General features: G+C 35.9%; 1 protein-coding gene across 2 annotated transcripts; it reads right to left on the bottom strand.

Moving 5' to 3' along the window:
- Window positions 1–378: 378 nt before the first annotated feature.
- On the bottom strand, window positions 379–26,039 carry nr1h3 (nuclear receptor subfamily 1, group H, member 3). 2 transcript variants are annotated; one of them, XM_028438789.1, is made up of 11 exons: window positions 25,905–26,039; window positions 18,135–18,288; window positions 15,971–16,050; window positions 14,290–14,509; window positions 13,127–13,393; window positions 12,210–12,415; window positions 10,998–11,177; window positions 9,962–10,061; window positions 8,361–8,474; window positions 5,359–5,453; window positions 379–3,809 (listed from the first exon to the last, which is right to left on the bottom strand). In XM_028438789.1, exons 3-11 carry the CDS (start codon window positions 15,980–15,982, stop codon window positions 3,663–3,665), a joined length of 1,341 nt encoding a protein of 446 aa, XP_028294590.1. In that variant the 5' UTR covers window positions 15,983–16,050; window positions 18,135–18,288; window positions 25,905–26,039; the 3' UTR covers window positions 379–3,662. The 2 variants fall into 2 exon arrangements, with proteins under 2 accessions (XP_028294590.1, XP_028294582.1); XM_028438781.1 differs by having other exon boundaries at window positions 14,290–14,514.
- Window positions 26,040–26,799: the final 760 nt, after the last annotated feature.

Below are 26,799 nucleotides of genomic sequence, written 5' to 3' on the forward strand. Positions count from 1 at the left end.
TTGATGCAGACGTATGATGAATAGATCTGTTCCCATCCTATCATATTACAGACTTATAAATAATAGATCTGTTGCTGTCCTTTGATACAGACATATAAAAATAGATCTGTTCCTGTCCTTTGTCACAGACAAATAATTTAATAGATCTGTTCCTGTCCTTTGTCACAGACAAACAATTTAATAGATCTGTTCCTGTCCTTTGTTAAAGTCGCATAATTTAATAGATATGTTCCTAAATGTACAAATATGAACCAAATTCTCTGTAATAAAACTTAGAGTAAACTGACCATTTCCTGTCAGGATTACCGTACATAGATTGTGAATAGTTTGATGAATATTAATAATGATGTATGTGTGAACACATGAAGTAGATCAGGGTGAAAGCAGCCGACAAACAGCAAAGCTTTAATCCACACTGTACATAAAAAAAAAACAGGCTGTTAATAAAATAGGTTCTTTTCTATGTACCGATGTCTGAGGCTCAATCACATCACATCGTCTGATCGGAAAATTACAATATGTACAAAAACCATTTAACAACCGTTACATTTCCAATGAGACGCAGACTCATTCATGACTAAAGATGTGAATAAATGTGGAAGATGTTTGCTCTGTGGTTTAAAACAAACTGAGGAACAAAAGCAACGTCTCATATTTAGTTCTTCCAGGAGGTTTCGTCGACTTTGAGGAAGAGGAAGAAACACAAAGTGTGAAGAATGTAGAAGAACAACTCAGAACTTTGTTTGCTCTCATCCAACCACGGTGGGTGTCAAATAAAGTCACTTTTTCTTTATATCATGCTCCCCCCGGGGTCACTGTGTAATTACTGTTCAAATAAAACGTAAGAAACATTAATAGAAAACTTTCTCATTAAAAAAAAAATACAGCATGTGGGAAAAAAAACCTTCTGATTGGCTGCTGAGAGCGAGTGACATCACATTACACTTTACATTCTCCCTCATTTGTGATCAATTACAATACGTTTTTACGTAAATAATGCAATTGTATATATTTTTTATATATACATTTCTTGTATCATTACCATTTTAACGCAGTAGACTTTTATGTATTATTTTCTTTTTATTTGTTCAAAATTAATTGATAATTTTATATTGATAAATATTGGTGAGTTTAAAGTTTAATTTCAGGACTGGGAGGTAATTATTTACACCAGGGACGTCAAACTCATTTTAGTTCAGGGTACACGTACGGAGCAGTTTAATCTCATGTGGTACAGATTTTATGTAAGAAAATTAGTAATTTCAACATTATTATGCCCTAGTTTACACTTCTACGTGGACATAAAATATAAAATATGTAATAAACCGACAATATCCAAGTAATAAATGACATATCTGTCCCAACATGATCTCCACTTTACATTTATTAGATTTTGTGACCCATTTCTATTTAATTAAGGGAAATATTATGTAAAAACTTAAGGGAAATTGAAGGATTTTGTAAGAATTTTGAGTTTTTTTAATTGTTAAACATTAAAAATTAATGCAATCATGTGACATAAGCACATGGAAAACTGTGAGCACCTGCTAATATTGTTGAGTTTCATTTCCACAATAATTCATGTTTTCTCTGTCATTTTTACTTTCTCGTGTGGGCCGAATTGGATGATCCAAATGGCCGCATTTGGCCCACGGGACATGAGTTTGACACATCATCTACATTAAATGATGCTAAGCCTAAATAGATATTCAAAAATATGAAGCAAATAAATAAGATACTACATTAATTACATTAATATTAAGTCGCAGTTATTTTTAAAAACCTTGAAAATTCTCGCAAATTGTCCCACAGAATTTTCGCAAATTGCATTGTAAATTTTGAGAAAATTTGTTTCAAAGTCAAGGAATTTTCAGCAATTGCTCAACATTCAGGATTTTGTTTGAATCTGTGCTTTTTCCTGCACAAAAAAATGGATTTTTAAACTACAATGAGTTTGACACCCCTTATCTAATGAGTGACGGAGCTAAAGAGCCGCATGTGGCTCCAGAGACGCCCGAAGAAGATGATGAAGAAGAAGAAGAAAACGCCCCAACCCAAAGAAACCTTTCAATCACGTTTGTTTTATACAAACTTCTCTGGAATAAAAATAAAAGTTTGTCTCCTCTCTGCATCGATGAAAACCGCCTCCTCCAGGAAACCAGTCCACGCTTCACTTCCTCCTGCGGCGGTAGCGTCCTTACAATCTACGGATACCTCGCATGTGCAATATTTACATGGTGTTATGTGAAAATAAATATATACAATCTAATACCAACGTCATTAAAAGTCTAAGAATCCAACTCTACCCTGTCCTCACAAACGCACAATCTTAGTCGTCACGGCAACAAGATAAAGTGACAATGACATGTGAGTTCATCCCTGCACGCGTTCGTCCCAGCAGGGGTTCTCAACCGGTGGCTCGGGGACCCAAAAAAAAAAACAAGCAGTCTAAGCAGAATGAACTGAACATATCACCAAAAAAGATACATTTACTTTTCAAAATAAAAGTCGACATTTTATTCTCTAGCATTAAAGCTTTAAATGTGCCTATTATCTATGAAAAAAATGTCTATGATTCATGGGACATTTTTGTACATAATACATAAATAATTTATTGGGTATTGATGTAGAACTATTAAGTTTTTGTTTAAATTCATCACATATTTGAAGGATATTTGTGTAGATTTGTGGGCTATATATAGATGAGAATTATGTAAAACCTACATAAATAACCCATAAAGATACACATTACCCAAAAAACATTCATAAATACAATTATTTCACAGAGTGATTATATATTTATTGGGTATTGGTGTAAAACTATAGACTATATGTTAAAATTTACCCAATACTTGTGTAGATTTGTTGGCTATATACATACGACATGTATTCATGAGACTTGTGTATTAATATGGTTAAATTGAGTAAATTTGTTGTAAAATTGTCAATACAAATTGTCTGTGTGTATATTTGTGGAATATTTGTGTCTATCAATGGGAATTATTTATAATTAATGAGCTTTGTGTACATTTATAGAGGTATTTTTGTTTATTAATGAGATGTTTGTGTTTTTACTGCATGAGTACTCATACAGGAATATTTTAAATATTCTTTAACCAAATATAAATAAATACTTTATTTATTAGATCCATAAATTAGCTATTTCTGTTTATTATTGAATGGGGTTATTAGTAATCTAATAATGATACAATGGAGTATTTAACTTGTGTACACGTAAATCTTTCAAAAAGTATAAATAATTTTGTGCTTCCAACTTAGAATAAATGCTTCTCTAGTTTAGAGGCTTTAATAAAATAAAACCAAGTGTGATTTTAAGTTTAATTACTATCATAAATCTATTTGTTTATGAATCATTTGAAGTAATTTTTCTTTCTCCTTCATTGGTGCTTCGGTAAACGCATTGTCTGACCTAAACTGAGTATTGTAACCATGGCGATCCAGTTGAGAACCTCTGCTGAACACAAACAGTGTGAGGTCACAACTCAAACCTGCTGCTCTTCCAGTTCCAGGAGATCCAGACTCACTAATTCACTGTTGTCAGAGGAAAGAACACTTCCTGTTCCTGTGTGAGAAAGGGGGCGTGGCCCTCCTCTAAACGGGGGGGACCCGTCCCCGAGCGTCTGAAGCGGTCCCGTCCCCTTTCACTCGTTGACGTCCCAGATCTCAGAGAGCAGCGGGGGAAGCTTCTTGTCCTGCAGACGTAGAGCGAACACCTGCTCTGAGTGGACGCTGCTCAGCGTACGGAGGCTCACCAGCTTCATCAGCATCCGAGGGAACATCAGGTGGTCCTGAGGGAACGACAGGGAACAGCAACTTATTTATTAGTTATACCATGGACTCCAGAGGGTTCATACGGTGTTTGGTGCTGATGCTCCTGAGGCTGTTTTTTTTTTTTTAAAACCAACATTTCAGGCTTTTTGTTTACATTTAAAACTAAACTTCGCGTGATAACAAACAGATGATTTCTATAAATAGAAAATAATTCAATAAATACATCCTTCATCTTCCACTAGTGTAGTAGCCAGGAGAACAAATGAAAACATTGTTGTTGTTATTGTTTCTGGGTTTTATTAACAAAATCGAGCAGAAATTCCAGTCTGACAGTAATAACTGTAGTAACTTATGGAAAAATAACCATACTTTTATTTGACTCTGGACAAACTTACATTCTTACTCTGGATGTGACCTTTTCAACCCAATACAAATATAAAAAATTAAAACAACCCATCACAATCAGGGGCCTCATTTATAAAACATTGAGTAGAAGCTACACTAAAAGGGAACGCACGTCAAAAATCTAAAAATGTGCTACAGCTAAAAATTCTTTTTAAAAAGCTAGTGAATATATCCTCATATAAGGTTAAACAACTTGTCTTGGTAAACTGTTGATCAGAAAAACGGAAACATCAAATCTCACACATTACGTGACAATATGACAGACTTCACCTGCTAAAATGTAATTAATATCTCTATGACACAAACTAAACCCTCAGACACGTTATAGGACAATATCACACATTTTCACCATATTTTCCACAGTAAAACAGGTGGGCTAATGTTAGCTTTAGCAAGTGTAGCTAACGACTGGATCTCACATGATCTCATTATTTTTGTTTCAGTGCATTTCTGCTGTGTGTAAATATGAAATTAAAGACAACCAGAATATTTGCATTTCCTGAAGAAAATGTAAGTGAGGATGCAGGGGCTGGCCCGCTTCACACTGCACTAGCCTAGCATTAACCTAGCGTTAGCATTAGCTTAACATTACCATTAACCTAACGTAAGCATTAACGTTAGCCTGGGATTAACATTAGCATGAACCTAGCGTTGGCATTAGCATTAACTTAACGTTTGCATTAGCCTCGCATTAACATTGGAATTAGTCTAACATTAGAATTAGCTTAGTTTTATCATTAGTCTAACAAAAACATTAACCTAGCAATAGCATTAACATTAGCTTAGCATTAGCCGAGCATTAACACTAATCTAGCATTAGCATTTGCCTAGCAATAACATTAACCTTGCACTAGCTAAGCATTAACCTAGTAATTGCTGAACATTAGCAAAAAGTTGAAAAAGGATGAAAAAGGTTGAAAAAGGATGAGAAAGGTTGAAAAAGGATGAAAAAGGTGCCTCCTGCATCCTCACTAATAAATTCATGATGTTTATCAGCCTACACTGAATCTGATTGGAGAAACAAAATAGAAAGTGTAAACTGACGTGTAAGCTCTGAAACAGGATTGGGGAAGTTTTTAAACATATTCTAATGTTTACACTGAGAGGTTCCCTGAGGTCACTTAAGCCTGTGAGGTCGTGTGAAGGGAATAAATCACTCACGTTTGGTCTCTTGATGAGGATGTATGAGCGCAGAGCGTCAACGTACGGCTGCTGCAGACGCTCCACCAGCTCATGGTCCTGCACGTTGGGTCGATCTGAACAATTCCACGCACATGCACACAGTTAACGCCTCAGTGTAACACACAGGGTTAACAACAACAGGAAGTACAGAAGATGACAGATTTCAGAATAAGAGCCTAGGCTTTATTCCTCTGGGGCAGTGGTTGCCAAACTTTCTCACAGTTCCACCCGTACCCCTTCAGACATTTAATCTGAACCCATGTACCTCCTAATCATGCACATTTAAAAAATATAATATGTCATATATAATGTAGTCCTACAGTGAATTTTGTCTCTGAATTTTACCTATCCTTTTGAGAAATAATATATAATGAAAAATAATAATAATAATAATAATAATCTTTTTTGGAAAAATAAATCTACCAAACAATAGTTGATTGGACACGCACAGTAACAACATATTTTGTGATGAGGGTGAGAGGATGAACAGAACTCTGAAATGTTTAAATCAATTTCATATTTTTTAAATGTGTGTTTCTTGTGTGAGGCTGCATGAGGGGGCTCTGCTCTGCTTTAACTCCTCCCTGCTGTACATGGACATGCTAGCATGTAGCGCTGCTAGCATCTTGGTCCTCCGTACACCTTGAATATTGCGTGTTGCTGTCGCTGGCAGGTGAGGCTTCAACTGTGGACTGACTAGAGGTATCAGTCCATGTGGAGGGACATTTTATGTTATTTAACCACTTATTAAATTTTATCAGTTTGTCGCGCACAATGGAATGAGCAACAATCAGTCACAGGTTTAAATCAATCAATGAGATTCATGTAAGTCTATGTGAGAGCAGGAGGACTGAACATGTAATAAATATACTCACCACTAGAGGGCAGTCTAACCGAGGACAATGTGTCATTTGTGGCAATGCACGGAATCTTCTGACTGCTGCTCTATTTATATTCTAGTTTACAATGTTGTCACACTGTTTTTAATATGTATTCACTTACCCCTTATGACAATTTACATACCCCACTTTGGGAACCTTGGTTCTGAGGGATGGAACTCATGAGCCGTCTTAGTTTATCTCAACACTAGGGGGTGCTATCATATGTAACATTTTTTGCAGATACCTTGTTGATGTTGTTGTATATTTGTTGTCATTTTGGGGCCTATACTACGAAGATAGATTTCCTCTTAACGCGCTAACTTCCGGGATTTAATTGGTGTGTGCTGTCCTACGAAGCTGGCTAACGTCTTACGGAGCTAAATCACCATGGTAACTTAGGCTGAACGACAAAGCTGGTTGGGACCAGGTTTTGTTCTGGTTAGGATCTGAGCAAGTACTAAAAGTCCCACCTCCTGACCAATCAGATCTCTTAGAAAACGACCTGTCCAATAAAAGGTGATGTGTGACTACGTCTCTGCACGGATCTGATGTGACGCTGACCAGAGAGAAAGAATATTTATCCTTTCATTTACTGATGACGTCCTATAGAAAATATAGAGATTTGCATTTGATGGACTGATGAAGTAAAATAAGTCAGCTGATAAAGTCTGCGTGCATCAGGCTCTTTCAGACCGATACAAATTAAGTAAGTAATTCATTACTTCATGTATTCTGTGGTGATGCAAACCGCCTCAGTCCTGTACAATAATATAAAATATAAATATATTCGCCCTTATGATGTAGGCTGATCTGTATGAACGCAGATCAGAGCCACAGACAAGATAAAAGTGAAAGTGAAACTGATCAGAGTGGTGGTTTATAATCTCACTATATTAATCATTAACACTCATTAATTCATGCTTTTACTGCTGCAACAGTGTTGTTTTGGGTCTGAATTATGGATTTTAATTAGTTATATTTTTAAAGAATTATTTCTCAATTGTAACGTAAGTTGCTCTCCAGTTTCTCTGTGATTGTGATGGGTCTGACGCTGTATTCTCCTCCTCTGTCACTGGAGCGTGCACGTAGCCAGGCTAGAATCAACTCGCTTAAAGCTAATGTAGGCGATTTTCTCCAGATACACTTTTTAGGTTTTTGGTTGAAATTGTCTTTATGTCCTGACAGAAATTAAGATCTTACGTTCTCTGAAAAAGTAACGAAGACAATCCATCATCTGTAGCAGCTGTAAACCTTTAATAACTTCGACCAATGGAAAAAAACAAACCCCCTTTTTTTTTTAACCAATCACGTCTCCCTGCTCGTTCTCAACACCTCACATGCACGAGCTCACACTGAAAGCGCGTCACCGCTGACAGAGTTAAAACAGAGTTTTTAGTCACGTATTTTAACATATATAATGATAAAGTTTATTGTTTACTTACTGCTGAATGAGACACGAGACAACAAAGTTTCTACACAATACAAGCGATGAGCTGAGGTCTGTTGCTGGAGCAGCTGTGCGCATTCATGTGAGTGAAAAGGAGCACAGAGGGGAGGGGCAAGGGGAGTAAAGGCGGAGCCATCGTGAAGGCTACATTCAAAACCATGCCAGCTTTTGAAAATCGCCAACCCTACATTTTACTTAGCGAGTTGTAATCGAGAGTCGTAGGACAGCTTCATCTGATAAATCCAGGATATAATTATCAAGCTACGTAGTACAGGCCCTTTGTGATTTCTTTGGTGTTATTAAAGCTTTTTTTGTATTTTGTGTGTTTTCGCAGGCAATTGAGTGTCATCTTAAATTTTTTGAATTCCGTGTTTCCCACATACATTTTTTGTTATTTTTTTTTTTAGGAATATTTTAAAAAAAAAATTCAGAAGATATCCGTTTTTAACTTTTGTGTGGAATAAATGATAATAATAATAAAAAGAAAACCATAATTAATCAAAAATGTATGTGAGAATCAAAGTGTAATTTAAAACCATGTGTAAGCTTTTTTTTTTTTTTTAAATATAAAATGTGTGAAATAATTTCCAGCTATATCTGGTGAGCTTTGACCTTCTCGTGGTTTCTACACCATGCTTGCTGTGAACTCTGACCTGCAGAGAAGATGTTGATGGCGATGAGCAGAGCGTATTCAGCCTCGTCCAGCTGCAGGTCGTTCATTCCTTTAGAAAACTCAAAGATGGGGTTGATGAACTCAAACTGGAGCCCTGAGTTAGAGACACACACACACGCACACACGTACACACACACACAGTCAGTAGGAAACACCGACCCTGTGCACGTTTACCAACAGACACTGAACGTTGAGTTTAGAGAACAAACACATGATGTCCTCATTGTATCGCATTATTGTAGTTGGCATTTTAAATTTGCCAAATACATTGTTATTGTAGGAATTCTTCTTATTTTTCTTCCGCAACTCTTGTCGTGGAACTCCTCCTAGTCTATTAATGCAGCACTAATGACACATATCATCTCATAGGGACAATGTCAAGGATGTGCAGTCGACCTTTTTTGGAGCCAAAATGTCAAGGTCACGTCAACTGTCAAAAACCAAAATTTTCCTTATCTCTACCAATATTTATCGTACAAGTTTGATGCTTACATTTATGAAAAGCTCATCTCAAGTGGAGTATTTTATTTCGTTGGACCGAAGCTGTACGACCTACCAGTAAAAAGATCGGTAGGGGTCAAAGTTCATGACGTCACAACATTTTTTTAAAAAATAATTTTTCCCTATAACGGCCACTGGTACCATTGAACAGCATTTCCTTTCAATGTGTAAATGGTAAATGGACTTGATTTATAAAGCGCTTTATCCCCACACTGAAACAGTCTCAAAGCGCTTTACATATCAGCTCATTCACCCAGTCACTCTCACATTCACACACCAGTGGGACAGGACTGCCATGCAAGGCGCTAGTCGACCACTGGGAGCAAATTAGGGTTCAGTGTCTTGCCCAAGGACACTTCGACACAGTCAGGTACTGGGATCAAACCCCCAACCTCTCGATCAGAAGACGACCCACTACCACCTGAGCCACGGTCGCCCAATATGTGACCTTGATCTTCACTCAAGGTCATATGTAAGGTCAAGGTCAGTCTTCTATTTTTCCTGCATTGTTACTTTCAATTTAATTAGTAAAAATAACAACATAAAGGGACATTGCTCAACAACAAAATACATAAATATGATGTCTTTCACATGAACAATTCTTTTTGCCAATTTTTAATTGCCAAATACTTACTCGCCTTGCGAATACAGGTATTGCCTAATTATTATTATTATTGTTATCAAATTCCCTCAAGAATGTTGCGCAATTTGGAATTTTTTTAAATTATTTTCCAACATGACAAACTTTTCTCACATTTTTAAGAAACTTCTTAAATGTAAATGTTTCACAAGCTTCTAAAATACTGTTTCCCCCCTTTTATATTTTTTAAATTTATTTAAAAAACTAATGAATACATTCAATTATTCATTTTAAATGTAATTTAGTTCAGATAGCTATAAGATTAGCTATAAAAAGATGCTAAATAAAGGTTTGACTTCATTTTCCTTTTTCTGAAATATTTGAGCTTGTTAAAATGATTCCCAGAAGTGTTGAAGCTTTAAAGTTCATATCAAACCCACCGGAGTAATGGAAAGAGACTTTTAAAGTAAGCAGAATTTTAAAAGATTAAATCAAATCACCTGCTTTGGCAAAATCCTCTTTATTGTAACTGAAGTCCTTGAGAAACGTGATGCTGTCGATGGCTGGATTGTAACGCCGAGAAGTCTCCAGCAGCATGATCTAAACAATCACAATAAAAACAATACAAAGATGACTAATACAAATCAAGGCTGTGTGTTTAAATACAAGCATTATTTCAAACTAGCAGTGAAGACTTTAAACACACAGAGCTGTTGTTGCTGTTGATTCATGATGAACAACCTTCATACATTACATTAATGAATAAAACAAAAAAAAAAACATTTCAAATCGATGCTGGTATTTAATAAGAAACTAAAAAAAAATAATGTGACAATGGGAGAACAATGTAAGCCAAGTCTTTGATAATATTTTAACAAATAAAATTCCATTTGTTTTTGTTTGACGTTTCCACTTTGGATTTAGAATGTTTTTACTTTTTTCTGTTCTTTCTTTATTCACATTTTTTGTTTGTCGCTTGTTTTTTTCTTTTTGTCTGAAAAATTCTATAAATAAAAAAAGTTTTTATTTCTAATAAATTTATTGATGTGATATTTATTATATTTTCGTCACAATAATTATTTTGTTCAAAAGTTTATTGACGTAAACATCATAAATAATAATCCATCAGAGCTGCATTTTCATATTTTTGTGCATTGCTACACTTTGCTTGAAAGCCTTTTGTAATTTATTTATTTTTCCAGCTTCAAAACTTAAACATGATGGTTTATTATTAACATATTTTTGTATTTTATCTCATCGCTTTTCTTGGGGAAAAACCAAAAAATCTGATTTCGAAATAAAAATTGAATTTGAAATAAAGTATCATTAAAAAAAAAAAAGTCAAAATTTGAACGTGAATCAAAGAAAACTCCAGAAATAAGTTTTATATTTGTACTTTAAACCAAGGAAAAGTAGAAAAACTTTTTAAATTATTCTGAAGAAGCCAGACTATTTATTTTCTCCTTGTTTTTAGAAATCAGATTTTTTATTCATTCTTCAAACAAATAATTTGAATCAAAGTGTGAGCACAGTGACCTCGATGGTGGAAGTCTTGAGCAGAGCGATCTGATCCTCTCTGGTGAGCTCCAGGAATCCTGGCAGCTGTTTGGCAAAGTCCACGATCTCCTGCACCGACATGATGGCCAGCTCAGTGAAGTGAGCGAAACGCTGCTGACGAACCTCTCGGTTCTGAGGGTCCTGACTCTGAGGCCATGGCTGTCAACGCACACAGGACGAGGGAAAAGTTAGTGTGCGTGCTAGGCCTTGGTTTGGGTTTGTGGCGACAGATGTGCGACAAGTGAGTACAGTTGGATGGTTTGTTTGAAGCAACAAAAGGCTGCAACACAACAAACTTTCCATCATCTAAAACAGAAATGCTGCACAACAAACCCCGCGAAAATAGCAGCTGACAGTGGTATAGGGCTGCATGATTATGGCAAAAAAAGGTAATGACTAGGGGTGGGAACCTCTGGATATCTCACAATACAATACGCGATACACAGCTCACGATATGACGATACTGCAATTATCGATATATTGGTCGGAAATCAGTCTGTGACATAACAAGAAGAAAAAAAGTTAAAGTGAAAAAATACAATTTTTATTTTATATCTTTGAAAGACAATACATTGAAAAAGTGTCCTATGAACAGTGACACTATTTTAGTGCAACATTTCTGTATATAAGTGTCAACATACCAATGTAAATGAATAAGTATCTCCAATAGTGCTTTCTGTAAACAAAAAACAGGGTCTTTCTTACCAGTGACACCATTATAGTGCAGTATTACAGTAAACCATATATTGGTTCCTTCAACAAACACCTGCACATTTTAGTGAAAAAGCAGAAAAGGTTTTGAAAATAATAAAGTAAATCTTAAATCCAAAAAAACAAAAAATTTTTAAAAAATAAACTTTTTTTTTTTTTTTTTTTAAATCGAAAAAAATATTACGATATATCGCTATATCGAGATATAGTCACACTCCTAGTAATGATGATTATTTGGATAAAAATTTGAATCACAATTATTCATAATGTTAGGAAAAACATCTGTATTTTTTATTTAACTACTTTTTCAAAAACAATATATGAAGAGTGTGGAGTGCAAAAGAAAAGCTTTAAACAACAATAACAATAAATACCATAACATTCACCCAAAAATTTTAAAAACGTAAATCACATTTTTTGTGAGAAAATCATAGATTTCATTTTTAGCTTATATTGCCCACCCCTCGCGTGTTGGTTTACCGTGACTTTGGGTCGGTCCAGGAAGGACCTCTTGTTGCACTGCTTCTGCATAGACACCAGCTTCTCAATCATCTCCTGCTGCTGAGGGTCCAGACACACAGTTTCCTGCGGGGGCGTGGGCGTGACCACCGCCGATGTACGCGCTGTATCATCGTCATGTTGCTTCTTCTGCTTCTTCAGTCTGATCTGCTCCTCAGAGAGAACACCTGGACAGACAGGAGAAAGAAACAGATGTTAGAGAAGAAACACCCTTATCAACTGTCACTAGAAAAATAATTATTCAGCATTCAACTGAAAAAAATTAAAAACAAGATGTAAAACTTTTATTTTGAAGGGGGGTATTTTTTTAAATATTGATAGAGAAATACCATTTTAAGTTACTTGTATATTAGAGATGCAAAAAATGTATTGATGAATGTACAATCCAAGTCAACCTGATAAACATAAACAAACTGGAGTGGCCCAGGGCCCTGTTCTGGGGCCGTGGTTTTAAAAAAATCATCCTATCATTTTTATGCTGCTCTTAGATTGTATATCCTGTATCAAAAACTGGTTGTCATCAAATTATATCCTGATAAATTCTAACAAAATAGAAACTCTGATCATTGCTCCTGAAAAAAAAGATCCCCCTGATTAAAAACCCCCTTGGTGAGGAAAAGATCAATTATTTATATGTCTGTGACAAAGGACAGGAACAGATCTTTTCTTTTATATGTCTGTCACAGAGGGCAAAAAAAATCCATTCATTAAATGTCTGTGACAAAGGACAGGAATGTATCTATTCTTTATATGTCTGTAACAAAGGACAGGAACAGATCTATTCTACGTCTGACAAAGAGCAGGAACAGATCTATTCTTTAAACGTCTGTAACAGAGCTCATGAGCCGATCTATTGTGTATATGTCTATAACACTCACACTGCTCTAGCATGCCAGCCTCTCTACACTTGCGCAGGCGGCACTGCTGACACTTGCGTCTCATGTACATGTCCATCTCACAGCGGCCGTCGTTCTTGCAGACGTACGCAGCGTTCTTAATCACGCTGCGTCTGAAGAAGCCTTTACAGCCTTCACAGCTCAGCACGTTGTAGTGGAAACCAGACGCCTTGTCTCCACACACGCTGCACACCTCGTTACCCAGCATCTTAGGGGCCGGACCTTTCTTCCTCTTCACCGGCTGCCCATCTACACACAGACACACACACACACACCATCAGGTCGGACAGTAGGTAGCGCTGTAAACAACAAAGTATAATTTCTATACTTAAAAAAAAAAAAAAACAGTAATTTTTTACTACTATTTCTTTTTATTCGTTTGTTTTACATTTGTATTACCACTTACTTTAAATCATTACTTGGTAATTTATTGAAAATGTGTAAAGTTTATCTTAAGTTAGTGAACAGGCATTCAGTCTGTGTTATTGAAAAGACTGAGGTTTACATTTAATACAATATATAGAAATTACCCTTTTTATTTATTTTATTAGGTTTTTTGCTAGGTTTTTTAAAAAAACGAATCATTCTCGCTGAGCATTAGGGGCCCCCTATGCTGTGATTTTGATCCCCTACGTTGTGTTTCAACCAGCGTAGGGGGGCTTTTCTGTTGTTTTTTCCTTTTCTAATCTGCACCGTCCTAATAACTGTTTCACACTTGAACACAAAGGGATTTCCAGGTACGCATGGGTTGTTTAAACTCTTTTTAATCTGAATAACACATACATCAGCCGCACCATCTGTTTACTACAGGTGATAATAATAATATTTATAATTATTGTTAAATGTTGTAAATACCTAAAAAATTTAAGTTAATAAAATGTGTTTAAACTGGTTGCTGTGTTTTTATTCAGAAACTTTAGGAAAAATGAATCAAATATAAACTAAAAAAGAGTTTCACAAAGACAAAGTATGAGCTGCATTTAGTTTATTTACAGAATAACGATAGAGAGTAAATTTCTGTTCAGTTCTGTAAATAATCTTTGATTTATTTCAATAGTAAAAAATAGGGAATTAAAATATTTTTCATGAGTTTGAAACCACTGAAGATCCAAACGGTCAGATTGGTTTGGAAGTGAATCCCTTACCGATGCTTCCAGGTGTGTCTTCAGCAGCTGGGTCAGGCTTGATGTGGGCGGGCTCCACGGGCAGAGGGCAGCTCATCTCTGGGGGGGCGTCTCCGTTGGGTGAGGAGGAAGAGGAGGTGTCCAAGTCGTGGTTCAGCATCAGCAGGCTGTGGTTCTTCAGCGCCGCCTTTCTTTCCTCAACCACGCAGTCCAGCTGCAGCTCAGAGTCAAACACCTTCCTCTCATCTCACACACACACACACACACACACACACACACACACACACACACACACACACACACACACACACACACACACACACACACACACACACACACACACACACACACACACACACACACACACACACACACACACACACACACACACACACACCACACACACACACACACACACACACACACACTAAAGTCATTAGCTCCGCCCACCGCGCTTCACGTTGAATCCATGAGAATTTAGTCTCTACGATACTCACTACCATTAGTGAGAGTGAGAGATGTTTCTGTTAACGTTACCTCAAGATACAACAAGAGATAAAAGTGATCCAAGGGTCACATGATCAACATTTATGTGGGCATTTAAAATAATGACCAATCAGAGCATTAATATCGGAAACAACAAAGGCTTTGTGTGTTGTTATGTTTGTGATTTTTTTGTTATTTTGTGAATTTTTTGAGTTATTTTGTTTATATTTGTTCTTTTTTTAGGGTGTTAAGAACATTTTGAGTATTTTTTCCCTTTTTGTATCGTTATCTTTTGTATTTTTGGTAATTTGTCTTTTTTGTATTGTATTTTTTTTGTTAGTTTGTATAATTCTTGGAGTCGTTTTGTGTATTTTTTATTGTTTTGTTTATTTTTCTGTACTGTGTCTGTTTTGGTTGTTTCATGTGTGTATTTGTGTTTGAACCATATGTGCCCGTGTTTCATTTTGCATGTTATATTTTATTGTTTTGTGTGTTTTCATTGTCATTTCGTATATTCTAATCTCATTTTGAGTATCTTTGTGTTATTTTGTGTTATTGGAGACATTATTATGGGCCTTTTGAGCCATGTTGAGCATTTTTTTGGGGCTCTATAAAATATATATAACTAGATATATAAATAGGGTAGATACAGTATATAGGGACAGAAAGATGAGATGTATAAATATGTAAAATAATTTTTAAAAACAGAATAAATTATATTTTGTTAATTTAAAGATTAGTAAAATACATTTGTTTATTGTTGATTGTGACCTTGGTGGTTTAGTTTTTATAATAAAATATATTATTTTAAGCATATCAACATGTTAATGAACACAAAAAAGAGAACATATGGCTCCATATCGTCTTTCCTGGAAACATGAAGAGTCCAGCGACCTTTAATAAGAGTTTGAATAAACAAAGACAAACCAACGTTTCCCTCAGAGATAAAGCACCTTCAAAATAAAAGTCAAAGTGCTATCTAAACAAAAATTACACAACAGGAACATGTTGTTTCTGATTATTTTAGAAAATATCAAAGTTTTAAACCAAACACTTTATGTTAAAAGTGTGAAAAGATAGCACGTCCTTAAAGCCCTTTCAAAATAAAAATGATTTAAAAATAAATAATAAATAAATAAATCCTGCACAAATGAATGCTCAGTTCCCACTACCAACAGTTCATCACTAAGGATTTCAATTAAACACTTTGTCTTACCATGACCAACATCGGGGATATCAGTCACTGACAGCGTTGACATCTTCTGCACAGCAGCTTGTCATTACGGAAACGTGGACCTGTGCACACAAACACACACACGGTTGCACAAGTGTGAAAACAGAGAATCTAGGTCTTGCTCAAAGGCAGATAGTCGACAAAAATCTGTAGATTTCTTTAGTTTATAATTGCCAGTAATTATAGACTCTGTTTAATGTATTTGCACACACACACCATTTTATTATTTGGTAAATCTTTTGCGTTTCTATGTCTATATCTTTTTGTTGTTAGTGTTTTTTTGGCTTTTTTTTTTTTTAAACACAGTTTGCCTCATTCTGGATTTAAAAATGCACACATTTGTTTCTCAATGGGTTCTGAATGCTGCATTAACACGTTTAGTTGTATGTTAGTGTGGTTCTTCATTGTGTATTTTAAGTGTAGTTTTGTAGTGCTTTTGTCCAAACACCAGTCACTACATATCTCTGTGTGTGTTCAACGTAAATAAACCTTATGACACCCTCGTGTCTCAGAACCATGAGAAGTACAACCCTGGAAGTGTGTGCGGCGTCTGGACGTTAAAGCAGAAATGAAAGTGTGTCGTGTGTCACACATGAAAACACATCAGGAAACTGAATCAGCAGACACACAACTTATCGTTTCAGGAGCTAATTTTAAACCTTAAGCCTGAGACGCAGAAAGATATAAATTCATACACTTCACAAAATAAAATAAAACGTCTTTCCCACACATGGGCCTTCAACTCAAAAACAAGCAGGCGTGGATCAAAGTAAACGCTGAGGGAAAGGTTTAATTACATTTCACCAGCTATAATGATCACCAGTTAAACTGTTACACCAACAGGTAAAGTTCTCATTGAAAAAGTGTTTTTATATAGAGATAAAGATAAGAACCAGTGAGAAGTAGACAAAGAGAATGGGAGAGATAGAGAAAAATAGAGAGATATAGAGAAGATAGAAAGAGAGAAAAAGATAAAAAGAGAGGGATGAAGAATAGAGAGAGATTAAGATAAAAATAAAGTACAGGATAAGATAGAGAGATAAATAAAAAAGAAAGATAGAGACAAAGCAGAATAGAGAAAAATGTTGATGGTATAGGGATAGACATATAGACATATAGGAAGTGTTGACCTAATGATTAAAGTAGTGTACTGGTAACCAAAGGGTTGAAGGTTGGAATCTGTTGTTCGCCTTTGAGCAAGACTCTTAATCATAACTGTATGTGCCAGTACATACTGGATTATATATTCATTTAGAGAATAGAGATATTGATAACTTCATGAATTAAATATTGAGTTACAATATATTGCAATCATTTATTTATTTTTTTTGGCACAAATCAATATTTCTCCCCTGAATTGATTCATACAGCTAAAAGATAATGTCGTGTTTCAGTGTAAATAAATCTCACTGTGACTCTGACTCACTGTGATATGCTAGTTTTTTTGGGAATTATGACTCATGTAGTTTCTAAAAGTGTACAATTCAAATAACTCATGCTTTTGGAAATAAAGGGAAATAAGGAAATTCCATAAAGTTCGAAATCACAATAATCATTAGTATTGAATCCCAAATATTTATTTAACCAGCATCTATTTATATTGATGAAATCAAAAATCGAAAGCTCGATGTACCAACAGTAAGAGAAACAGAGGCAGAGATATGATATCAGAGTTTGATACAAAAGTCTGTGACGTCATAAATGTGGTGGCTCCAATCAAAACTAAGAGAAAATCAAACACACAGAAGGAAAAATGAGATAATACAGTTTGAAATCCGACTGTAGAAGAGCTGAGCGTAAATAGAAAACAACAAATTTACAAATCTAGGCCTGCACAAAATTAGTTTTCTGAAATTATTGCCTAAAATGTAAACTATCCTTGCCTAGAGAGATAAAGAGATTGAGAAAGAGGTAGAGCTAGACATAGATAGGGAGTGAGCAAGAAGTATAGAGATGTAGATATAGAGTAACTGAGATAAAGGAAAAGAAAGCAATGATAAAAACAGATTTATTTATTATAACAGCGCCACGAGACTATAAATAAGAAAGCTTATGATAAGAATAAAGAATATACAGATGACACTCATCTATCCAATCCAAATAAACCAAAGGTAAAAGCTCTGCTGATGATAGAGTGTACGTATACCTCTGAGGCTGACGTGTCATCTATTGCCCCTCCATGGTCTCCACATGGGTCCAAAGCTCAGAGTGGATCACAGTGAGTGGATCACAGTAGATCAGCTGGAGGAGGCCGAACCTCCCTGACTTGTTTCAGCCAAAGTAGAGAAGAAGAGACCGCTCTGTGATGGGAGGGGAACAAAGAGAGCAGGGTTAGGGGTTACTGTTGGTCATTTCTAGAATTTCTAAATATCCACGGGACAGAAACGCTTCACTTTTTTAAATTCACCATCTCCCTTCATTCTATCATAGTTCAGTTCAGTTTGTGAAATTGTTTTTTTAAAAGTAGGGAGGGATTTAATACTCAGGACAGGCTGAATATCTACATACTGGGACTTTATTAGTGTTTGATCACTAACATAAAAAAACAATCAAATCCAAAGAAAAACTTAACTTAGTATTAATTTTAAAAAAAGATTTGAAGTATTGTTAGTTTGTAAGTCGTGACACAAATCAGTGTGTTGGATGTATTTCCAGTGGCATTATTTAGCCATACAATAACAAGGGATGGATAGGACAAGTCGAGACATGCATGCTGATGAATAGTTGACTTAACTGACGTACCGTAGTTTTGTATGGAGTACAGATTGACAGTGACTCGAGATATGATATTAATGTTTTATATATGTGTGTTTTTAACAGCTATTTTTGAAAAACTAATTTTGGTTGGTTGAATTCTAAAAAAAATGTGGGTCCCAGGGTGAGACCAGTAGAGAACCCCTGATTTAGATCATCTCTGCTCCTCCTCCTCGCTGTGTGTGTGTGTGTGTGTGTGCGTGCGTGCGTTGCAAGGTTTATCGATATTGAATCACAATCGAAGTTTTGACTACTACAATAACGTAATCTTATAAGACTGAGACTACCGTCTCTGGCGTTTGAGTGATGTTGTCTAATCAGAATGGTAAAGCCTTGCGATCTCAGGTTCAGCTGGAACAGCTGACAGGTCTGAGTTTCCATAAAGCAGATCCTAATGTGTTGAGACAGATGCTCTGTGAATCCTCTGGAAGAGGGCGCTGTCCACATAAAACCAGATATTTTTGAAAGTAGATGAATGTGTTTGTTCTAATTTGGGGCAGTTTGAGCAAGAACATGTTGTTTGACAGTCTACAAGTAATATGACTTCCTTTACTCATCATTTTAGCAGTTTATGCATTTAAATGTATCAAATATAAAAATCGCAAATGGAATCGCAATCACAATATCGGTCCGAAAAATCTCAATTAGGTTTTTAGTCAAAATTGTGCAGCCCTAGGGTGTACTTTGACTCTCGTTTGTAGTTTTACTGCCCTGCTCTCTCTTTCTGTCGTACAGGACGCAGCTCTGTGTTGCTGGTTCTCCTAAACAACCAGCCTCTTCCTCTCTCTTCTCATTTTGTCTTTTAAACTAATTGGTGATGGACCACTTCATTTTAAAATAGTGAAACACTTGTTGTTCTGATGTTTGTCTGGCTTTGGTGTGGAATCGTGTACGTACTATCATTCCGCTCGGCGGGTTCTTCCCCGTCCCCTGTCCCAGGTCCGATAAGCGCTTCCCACATGCGCTCCATCACTCCGCTTGTTAAGGTCACTCTATGCACTCGCACAGATGCGATCAGATGAAATTTCACTCGCGCACACTGAAAAAATTGAGTATGCGACCAATTTGGTCGCAGTCTCGAGCGCTGAATAAAATATGACAAGATACAATAAAAAATAACATAAGACCAGGTCTCATAAAATAGGACAAGACAAGACCAGACCAGACGAGACAAGTTGACATAAGGCAAGACAATATAAGACAAGATAGCATCAGACAAGCCAAGACAAGACCAGAAAAGGTAACATAAGACAAGATAAGGCAAGGCAACATCAGACAATACAAAACAAGACAAGACAAGATAACATAAGGTAACATAAGACATGACAAGAAGAGACAAGACCAGACAAGTTAACATAAAACAAGATAAGACAAGACCAGAAAAATTAACATAAGAAGACAAGATAAGATACAACAAGACGAGATAACATAAAACAAGATAAGACCTGACAACATGACAAGACATGTTAACAAAGATAAGACAAATTAAAACAAGTAGACAAGTTAACATAAGGTAACATAAGACAACATAAGAAAAGACAACGTAAGAAAATAGATGACCTAAGACAAGAGAACTTAAGACACAACATAAGACACACAAGACAGGTTATCACTAGTTCACCAGTTTAAGTCTTTTTTCCTAAGACTCTTGTCTTTTTTAAAGCCCTTTAGGTTGAAATGTCTTTAGTTTGCGAATAAAAACAGTTTCCATAGTTCAGCATTAACTTATAATGTGGGTGTAAAACTTTCATTTGAGCCTTTAAAAGTACTTAAAGTAACTACAATAAAAGATAAAAAAACGTGTGCAAATCAAAGTAATCCTCTCACATTTGAGTGTGATTTGATTGGTGTAGTACATTAATAATGAACATTAGATAAATAGTGGTATTTTCTGAACATATAAACAGCAAAAAAGCAAAGCTACAGCTCAATAAAGTCCAATGTTCTCCTTTAATCAGTCTGACTCACTACCTTTGACCGTGAGCATGAGCATCAGCATGTTGTGACAGGCTGATGGAAATGAAATAAAAACACTGGAGAAATTCAAAAGAGTCACAGTGGCCTAATGTAGGGGGCGGGGTGAAATGACAATATCGTTAATCTTTTTTTTTTTTAATTTAAACTAAATAGAGTAAAACTTAAATATAGCCTCACGTGCATGTTTTGGGAAAATATCATATTTCTACCATATTTTTCACCGTAAAACAGGTGGTCTTTAAGCTTCAGCAAGTGTAACAAGCAGTTGTGTATTAATATGAAATTATTAGAGCTGCCAACTTTGGTCGTTTAGTCGACTAATTGGTCAATGTCATCGTGGTCAACCAGCAATGATATCAGTTTCAATACATTAAAAAAAATGCAATGCACTTATATAGGTAATAAGGATTAAATATCAATATCATATATTTAATGCCTAAACATGATTCTATGTCCAGCAACAGCTGTGTGTGAGTGCGTGCTGCGCTGCAAAACAAAAAAAAAACGTGTTCCACTTCAGCTGACGGCGCGCTCTCCTCAGAGCATAGCAGAGCGCGAACAAATTAAGACAGGCTTGAAACAAGCATCCACTGTTAAATCAATAACTTTTCTGCACAAGAACATGGATTATCCTTATACTTGATTCGTGGATTATGTAAACAGATCTGCTGCTGTCTCAGGCACCTGTGGTTGACGGCCATTTGTTTCCGTGTGTTAACATTGTTTACTAATAAAAGCAGGCTTACCCCTAAAACAAACGTAAATATGTCATTTGTATGAGGAAAAAATAGGTTTTAATTGTGGGTTTCAGGTCGGGCTCTGATATAAATACCTAATGTCTGTCGGACCTGTGGGTTTCACTTTAGCTTTGTCGGGTTCTGGTTCAAAGCTTTGAATAAGGTTGAAATCATAAATGGTCTGTGTTTAAAAGCAAATCTGCACCACAAAACACCAAAACAAAATATTTGTCTCTCTTTTTCTATCTCCTCATCCTCCTGTGTTATTATTTATTGACATTAATTATTTGTTAACAGTGATTGATTTGAACAGTTCAACTCTGGTGGTTGTGGGAAACCAGCACTTTAAACTGGTCCCAATGAGGAAGTCAAACTTCAAACGTAGACACAGTCAGCAGGACACGATGGGAAAACATGTCTTTCTCACAAACAGCATCAGATCAAACTTTAGTGAGAGAAGCAAAATGACTGCACTCAGCAACAGCTGGGTGTGAACGGAAGGAGTCGCAGCTTTAACTTAAGAGACGCCTTGAGTTAGGAAATGAGGAAAATCCACCAAGATGTTTTCACTTCTCCTGAGGACCAAGTTTAGTTTAGGTGGAGCTGTGATGGGAAATGTAAGTGTGATGAAGTAAAAGCAATAAGACAAGAATAACTACATTTTAGACAAGGAAATTACCAGTATTGATCTTAACACCTGATAAATGTCAGATTGACTGATTAACGACTAAACTGTGACCCTGTTTAATTAATTAACACATCTTTCATTTCTTAACACTAACATATAATGTAAATTATCACTGACCTACTTTTTATTTTAAACATTGTGGATAATAAACAGTTAAAAAGACAAAAACAAAGTGATTTCCCTCCCCTTTTTTATACAATAACAAATGATAGTTGATTCATCATAATCTGTAAGAAAACGCAAAAGTAAAAAAAACAAACATGATAATGATGAAATCCAATCTTCTCCCTAGAAATGTCTTCTTGTTTTTTGCTACAGACATAAAATAATCAGAATCAGAAATGTTTTAATGGCCAAGTACAGTTTTTAGGACAGTACACAGAATTTGACTTGGTAGCTTAGCATGCAGTGACCAGTCCAAACTGTCTATTTAGCTTAGCACATAACAACCTGTCCCACATGTTGGGGTTATATTAGCACGTGGCGACCAATCCAAAATGTTTATGTTAGCTTACCCACAGGTTGGGGTTATAGCAGCATGTAGCGACCAATCCAAAATGTCTAGTTAGCTTAGCACATAGCGACCTGTCGCACATGTTAGGGTTAGTTTAGCATGTAGCAACCTGTCTAACATGTTTGGGTTAGCTTAGCACGTAGCGACCAGGCCCACATGTTTGATTAGCCTAGCACATAGCAAACTGTCCCACTGTTGGGGTTAGCTTAGCATGTAGCAATGCTGGTGGAGCAGGGTCAAAAGGTATCAGGTTGACTTATTGTTTTAAATAGCATTATCAGGCTAACTTGAAAAATATATCCTAAAATAATGCCACTAAGTAAAATGTCCACTTTATATCACAAAGATTTCACTTGATTGAATTTTTTAGGAAATAATTTTGAGGTATTTGAGACATTTTTGAATTACAAGGGTTAAAGGACTGCGATTTGGAACAAACTTTGGAAAAAAACGATGGATCAAGGTCCACTAAACGACCTTTGACCCAAATCACCGGTGACTTCCTGAAAACATTTCAGACATAGAGTCCAGATGATCGCTGCATGATCACACACTGGCTTTGTTCCTCAGAGCAGCAGGAATCTCAGCCTGGCTCTGCTTTAAGAACCAAAACAGAGCAACATGTAAACACAGACTGTGCAACAGAAACAATCAGCAGCACCTTCACTTTGTTCTAGAGCGCACTGTGTGTCCCACACAGGAAAAAACAACAACCAGTGGAACCACTGACTGTAGAAATATCAATAATGCTCAACAGAAAACTAAACAGCTGCACATTAATGTACCATTACAAAGGATGTGGTTCATGTTTGTACATTTAGGAACAGATCTATGTCTTATACATCCCTAGCAAAGAACAGGAGCAGAAAATTAGTGCACTGTTTAATATGATATGATCAATCATTGACATATACTGTCTAATTATTTGTGCCGGAACCCAAAGTGAAAATAACTGCAAAAAATACAAATGGTTACTAGAAAAAAAAAACTAGGGCCCTATAAAATCTGTTTTTATTTTTTCCACTTTAATATTTTAAATTCATGGTTTTTTTCACAAATATTTATAATTTTTTAAAGAAAATAGTTTTTAACTCCTGCGAGGAAGCAAAATAAATAATAAATAAATGAACTTAAAAATAAACAAAAATGTATGTCAAAAATAAAGTAAGATACAATTAAAAGGTCACTATAAGTTGTAGTGACATGGATTATTCTGACTGCTCCTTTTTATTTATTTATATGTCATATAAAGATATATGAGAACTGCATTGATGTCACCCAATTTCTCTCAGGGATCAATGGTTTACTGAATCTAAGCAGGTGTAATGATGACGTTTTCATCAACTTAGTTTAAATTAACCTATCTTCTGTAGCTCTGCTTAGATGTTATTAGAATGTAACATTCTAATAACGTTGCTCCAACAGACTTTTAGTTTGTAAACCGGAAGTTGCCACTGAAACGGTTGTCCTTGAGGTAGCTTGCTAACTGTGAATGTGAACTAAAAGACAACACGGAATGAGTTATTCTTAGTTTGCCAGGCACAACAGTTCGAACACTGAGCAGGGGAAGATGATTAAAGCTGATCACGTTCTCACGGAGCACCGCTACGCTACACAAAATATGGCCACAGCAAAGTTAAATGGGGCACTGGTGGCTCTGTATTTAGGAGTCAGTGATGATTTGCGTTGTTTTAGAGGGTGTTTGTGGTGGTTTAAGATGAGTTTAATGCAGCCAAGACAGGAGGAGGGAGGGCGGTGCACCTAATAAGTGGTCCCCGGAAACATTTCCCCATAAAAAAAAAGTTCTTTGCCTACAGTGACAGCGTTTCATGCCAATTTTGTCCATTTCTGCATTTAATCGTTTTCATTGGTCGATTCCGTGATTCTATCCGCGATTCCGTTAACGCAAATTTTACAGAGCCCTAAAAAACATACAAAATTAAAAAAATGTGTACAAAAAAAACAACAAACATACAGAAATTTACTTTGAAAACACATAGAACAACTACAAATGTACACAATAATAACAAAAATGACAACAAAAACACAAAATGACAGAAAAATACACAAAATAACTCCAATTGGATACTGTTTTGATTGTTTTCACCTGTTTTTTTGACTCAGACTGTCAGTATATAATAAGTCTATAAACAGTTTTTCATTCTGTGCAAGTTTATAAACACATATTTCCCTAATTTACTTAGAACATTTCTCACATGTTTATTATTATTAATGATATTTATAATTTATTAAACACAGAAATTAAAAAAACATGTTATTCTAAAACATTCAGTGCATAATTGCCAATAACATAATACATGACGTCACTGTCATGACACGGTGTGCTATCTAGTAAATTCTTACCCTTTTTTAGTATTAAATGTGCATTATTTTATGTTGTTTTTCAGGCACTAAGATTTAAATGTCACTCTTAATATTAGCATGTATGAATAAAAATAAATAAAAGTACAATAAAGGAAGCCATTGAATGCAAGTCTGGTTAAATTACAGTGTGTTTGTTATGCAATTAACCGCCATCAGTAAAGCGTCACTTGACAACACTTCGCTACTTGTATTTACGTCATTTCGCAATCCTGTTGCGTAAACAGCGCAAGAGGAGAGTTTGAACTCCAAACGTAGTTGACACTAACTTGGTTAACACTTACTGCTTTGTTTTCACCAATAACAGCAGCACAACTAGTTAGAGTAGCTAGCTAGTTGCGTTTACACTCGTTTGTCCGCAGTTTGAAGCTTAGCAACAGGTCTGGTTTGATTAAAAATGCAAAGATAACGTTGACACAAACTGTTTATGTGTCATTAACGCGTTGAATATTATTTGTTGAAAATAAAAACGATCAGCCTAGTGTTATGCGAGATTATGCTCCGAGCCAATGTTGACATGGTGTTATAGATGAGCTGGTGTTCATGGTAACTGGTGGTAGGCTCCTAAATAAAACTCTATAATTTAACATGTTTATACCCATCAGTGGAGTGTATATATTTCTAATGAAAAACTGTGATTAACCCACATGAAAAATCTAATAAGTATTATTTTTCATATGTTTTGCCTCCTGAGAGACGCCATTGGTCACCAGGTAACATGGACACCGCTGGGACGATAGCACCGGCGTCGTTAGCCCGACTCCCCCACACACCCAGCGAACTCTTCATGAACTAAAACTTCACCAAATCAACACTACATACGCTAAAAACCAATTAAGGTGTTATAAGACAATGCTGACTCACTTGGTGTATTGTTGAATCCGTGTCTTTGTGGAAAACACCGGGTTAAACCGAGGAGTCACTTCGTGTTTCCTGACGTTTGCTGTGACTGACGAAGCTAACTGTTAGCAACTAGCCTACGTCATGACGTCATGTGACCTAGACGACGCTCGCCCTTTTTTTGTTTTTCTGCGGATAAAAATATTGACTGACAAACACCATCAAAGTGCAACAGTGCCACCTAGCTAATGTTGCTCTAACTTTTGACCGGCGTTTATTTTATTTTTTAGTATATCGTATTTTAGGCAAGGCAAGGCAAGGCAAATTTATTTGTATAGCGCATTTCATACTCAAGGCAACTCAATGTGCTTTACATGATAAAACATTCAATTGTTTAAAATCAATAAGAACATTTAAAATCATCAGTAAAATCAATTAAAATCATCAGTAAAATCATCATGACATCAACAACATGACTAAAAATCTCTCTCTCAATCATATGCAGTAAAGAAAAAAAGTGCCTTTAACTTTGATTTAAAAATGTTCACAATGGATGCTGACTTCAGCTCTGCTGGCAGTTTGTTCCACTTCTTTGCAGCATTACAACTAAAAGCAGCATCACCATGTTTACTGTGAGCTCTGGGCTCCACTATCTGATCTGTGTCCATAGATCTGTGAGACCTGCTGGGTTCATACCTGACTAACATGTCACTGATGTATTCTGGACCAAACCCATTCACAGATTTATACACCAGCAGCAGAACTTTAAAGTCTATTCTGAGGCTGACTGGGAGCCAGTGTAAATACTTTAAAACTGGACTAATGTGTTCTGACCGCTTTGTTCTGGTTAAGATCTGAGCTGCAGCGTTCTGAACCAGCTGTAGATGTTTGATGAAGACCATTACAATAGTCCAGTCTG

The sequence above is a fragment of the Gouania willdenowi genome, chromosome 3 (genome assembly GCF_900634775.1).
Source record: "Gouania willdenowi chromosome 3, fGouWil2.1, whole genome shotgun sequence".
Taxonomy (NCBI): domain Eukaryota; kingdom Metazoa; phylum Chordata; class Actinopteri; order Blenniiformes; family Gobiesocidae; genus Gouania; species Gouania willdenowi.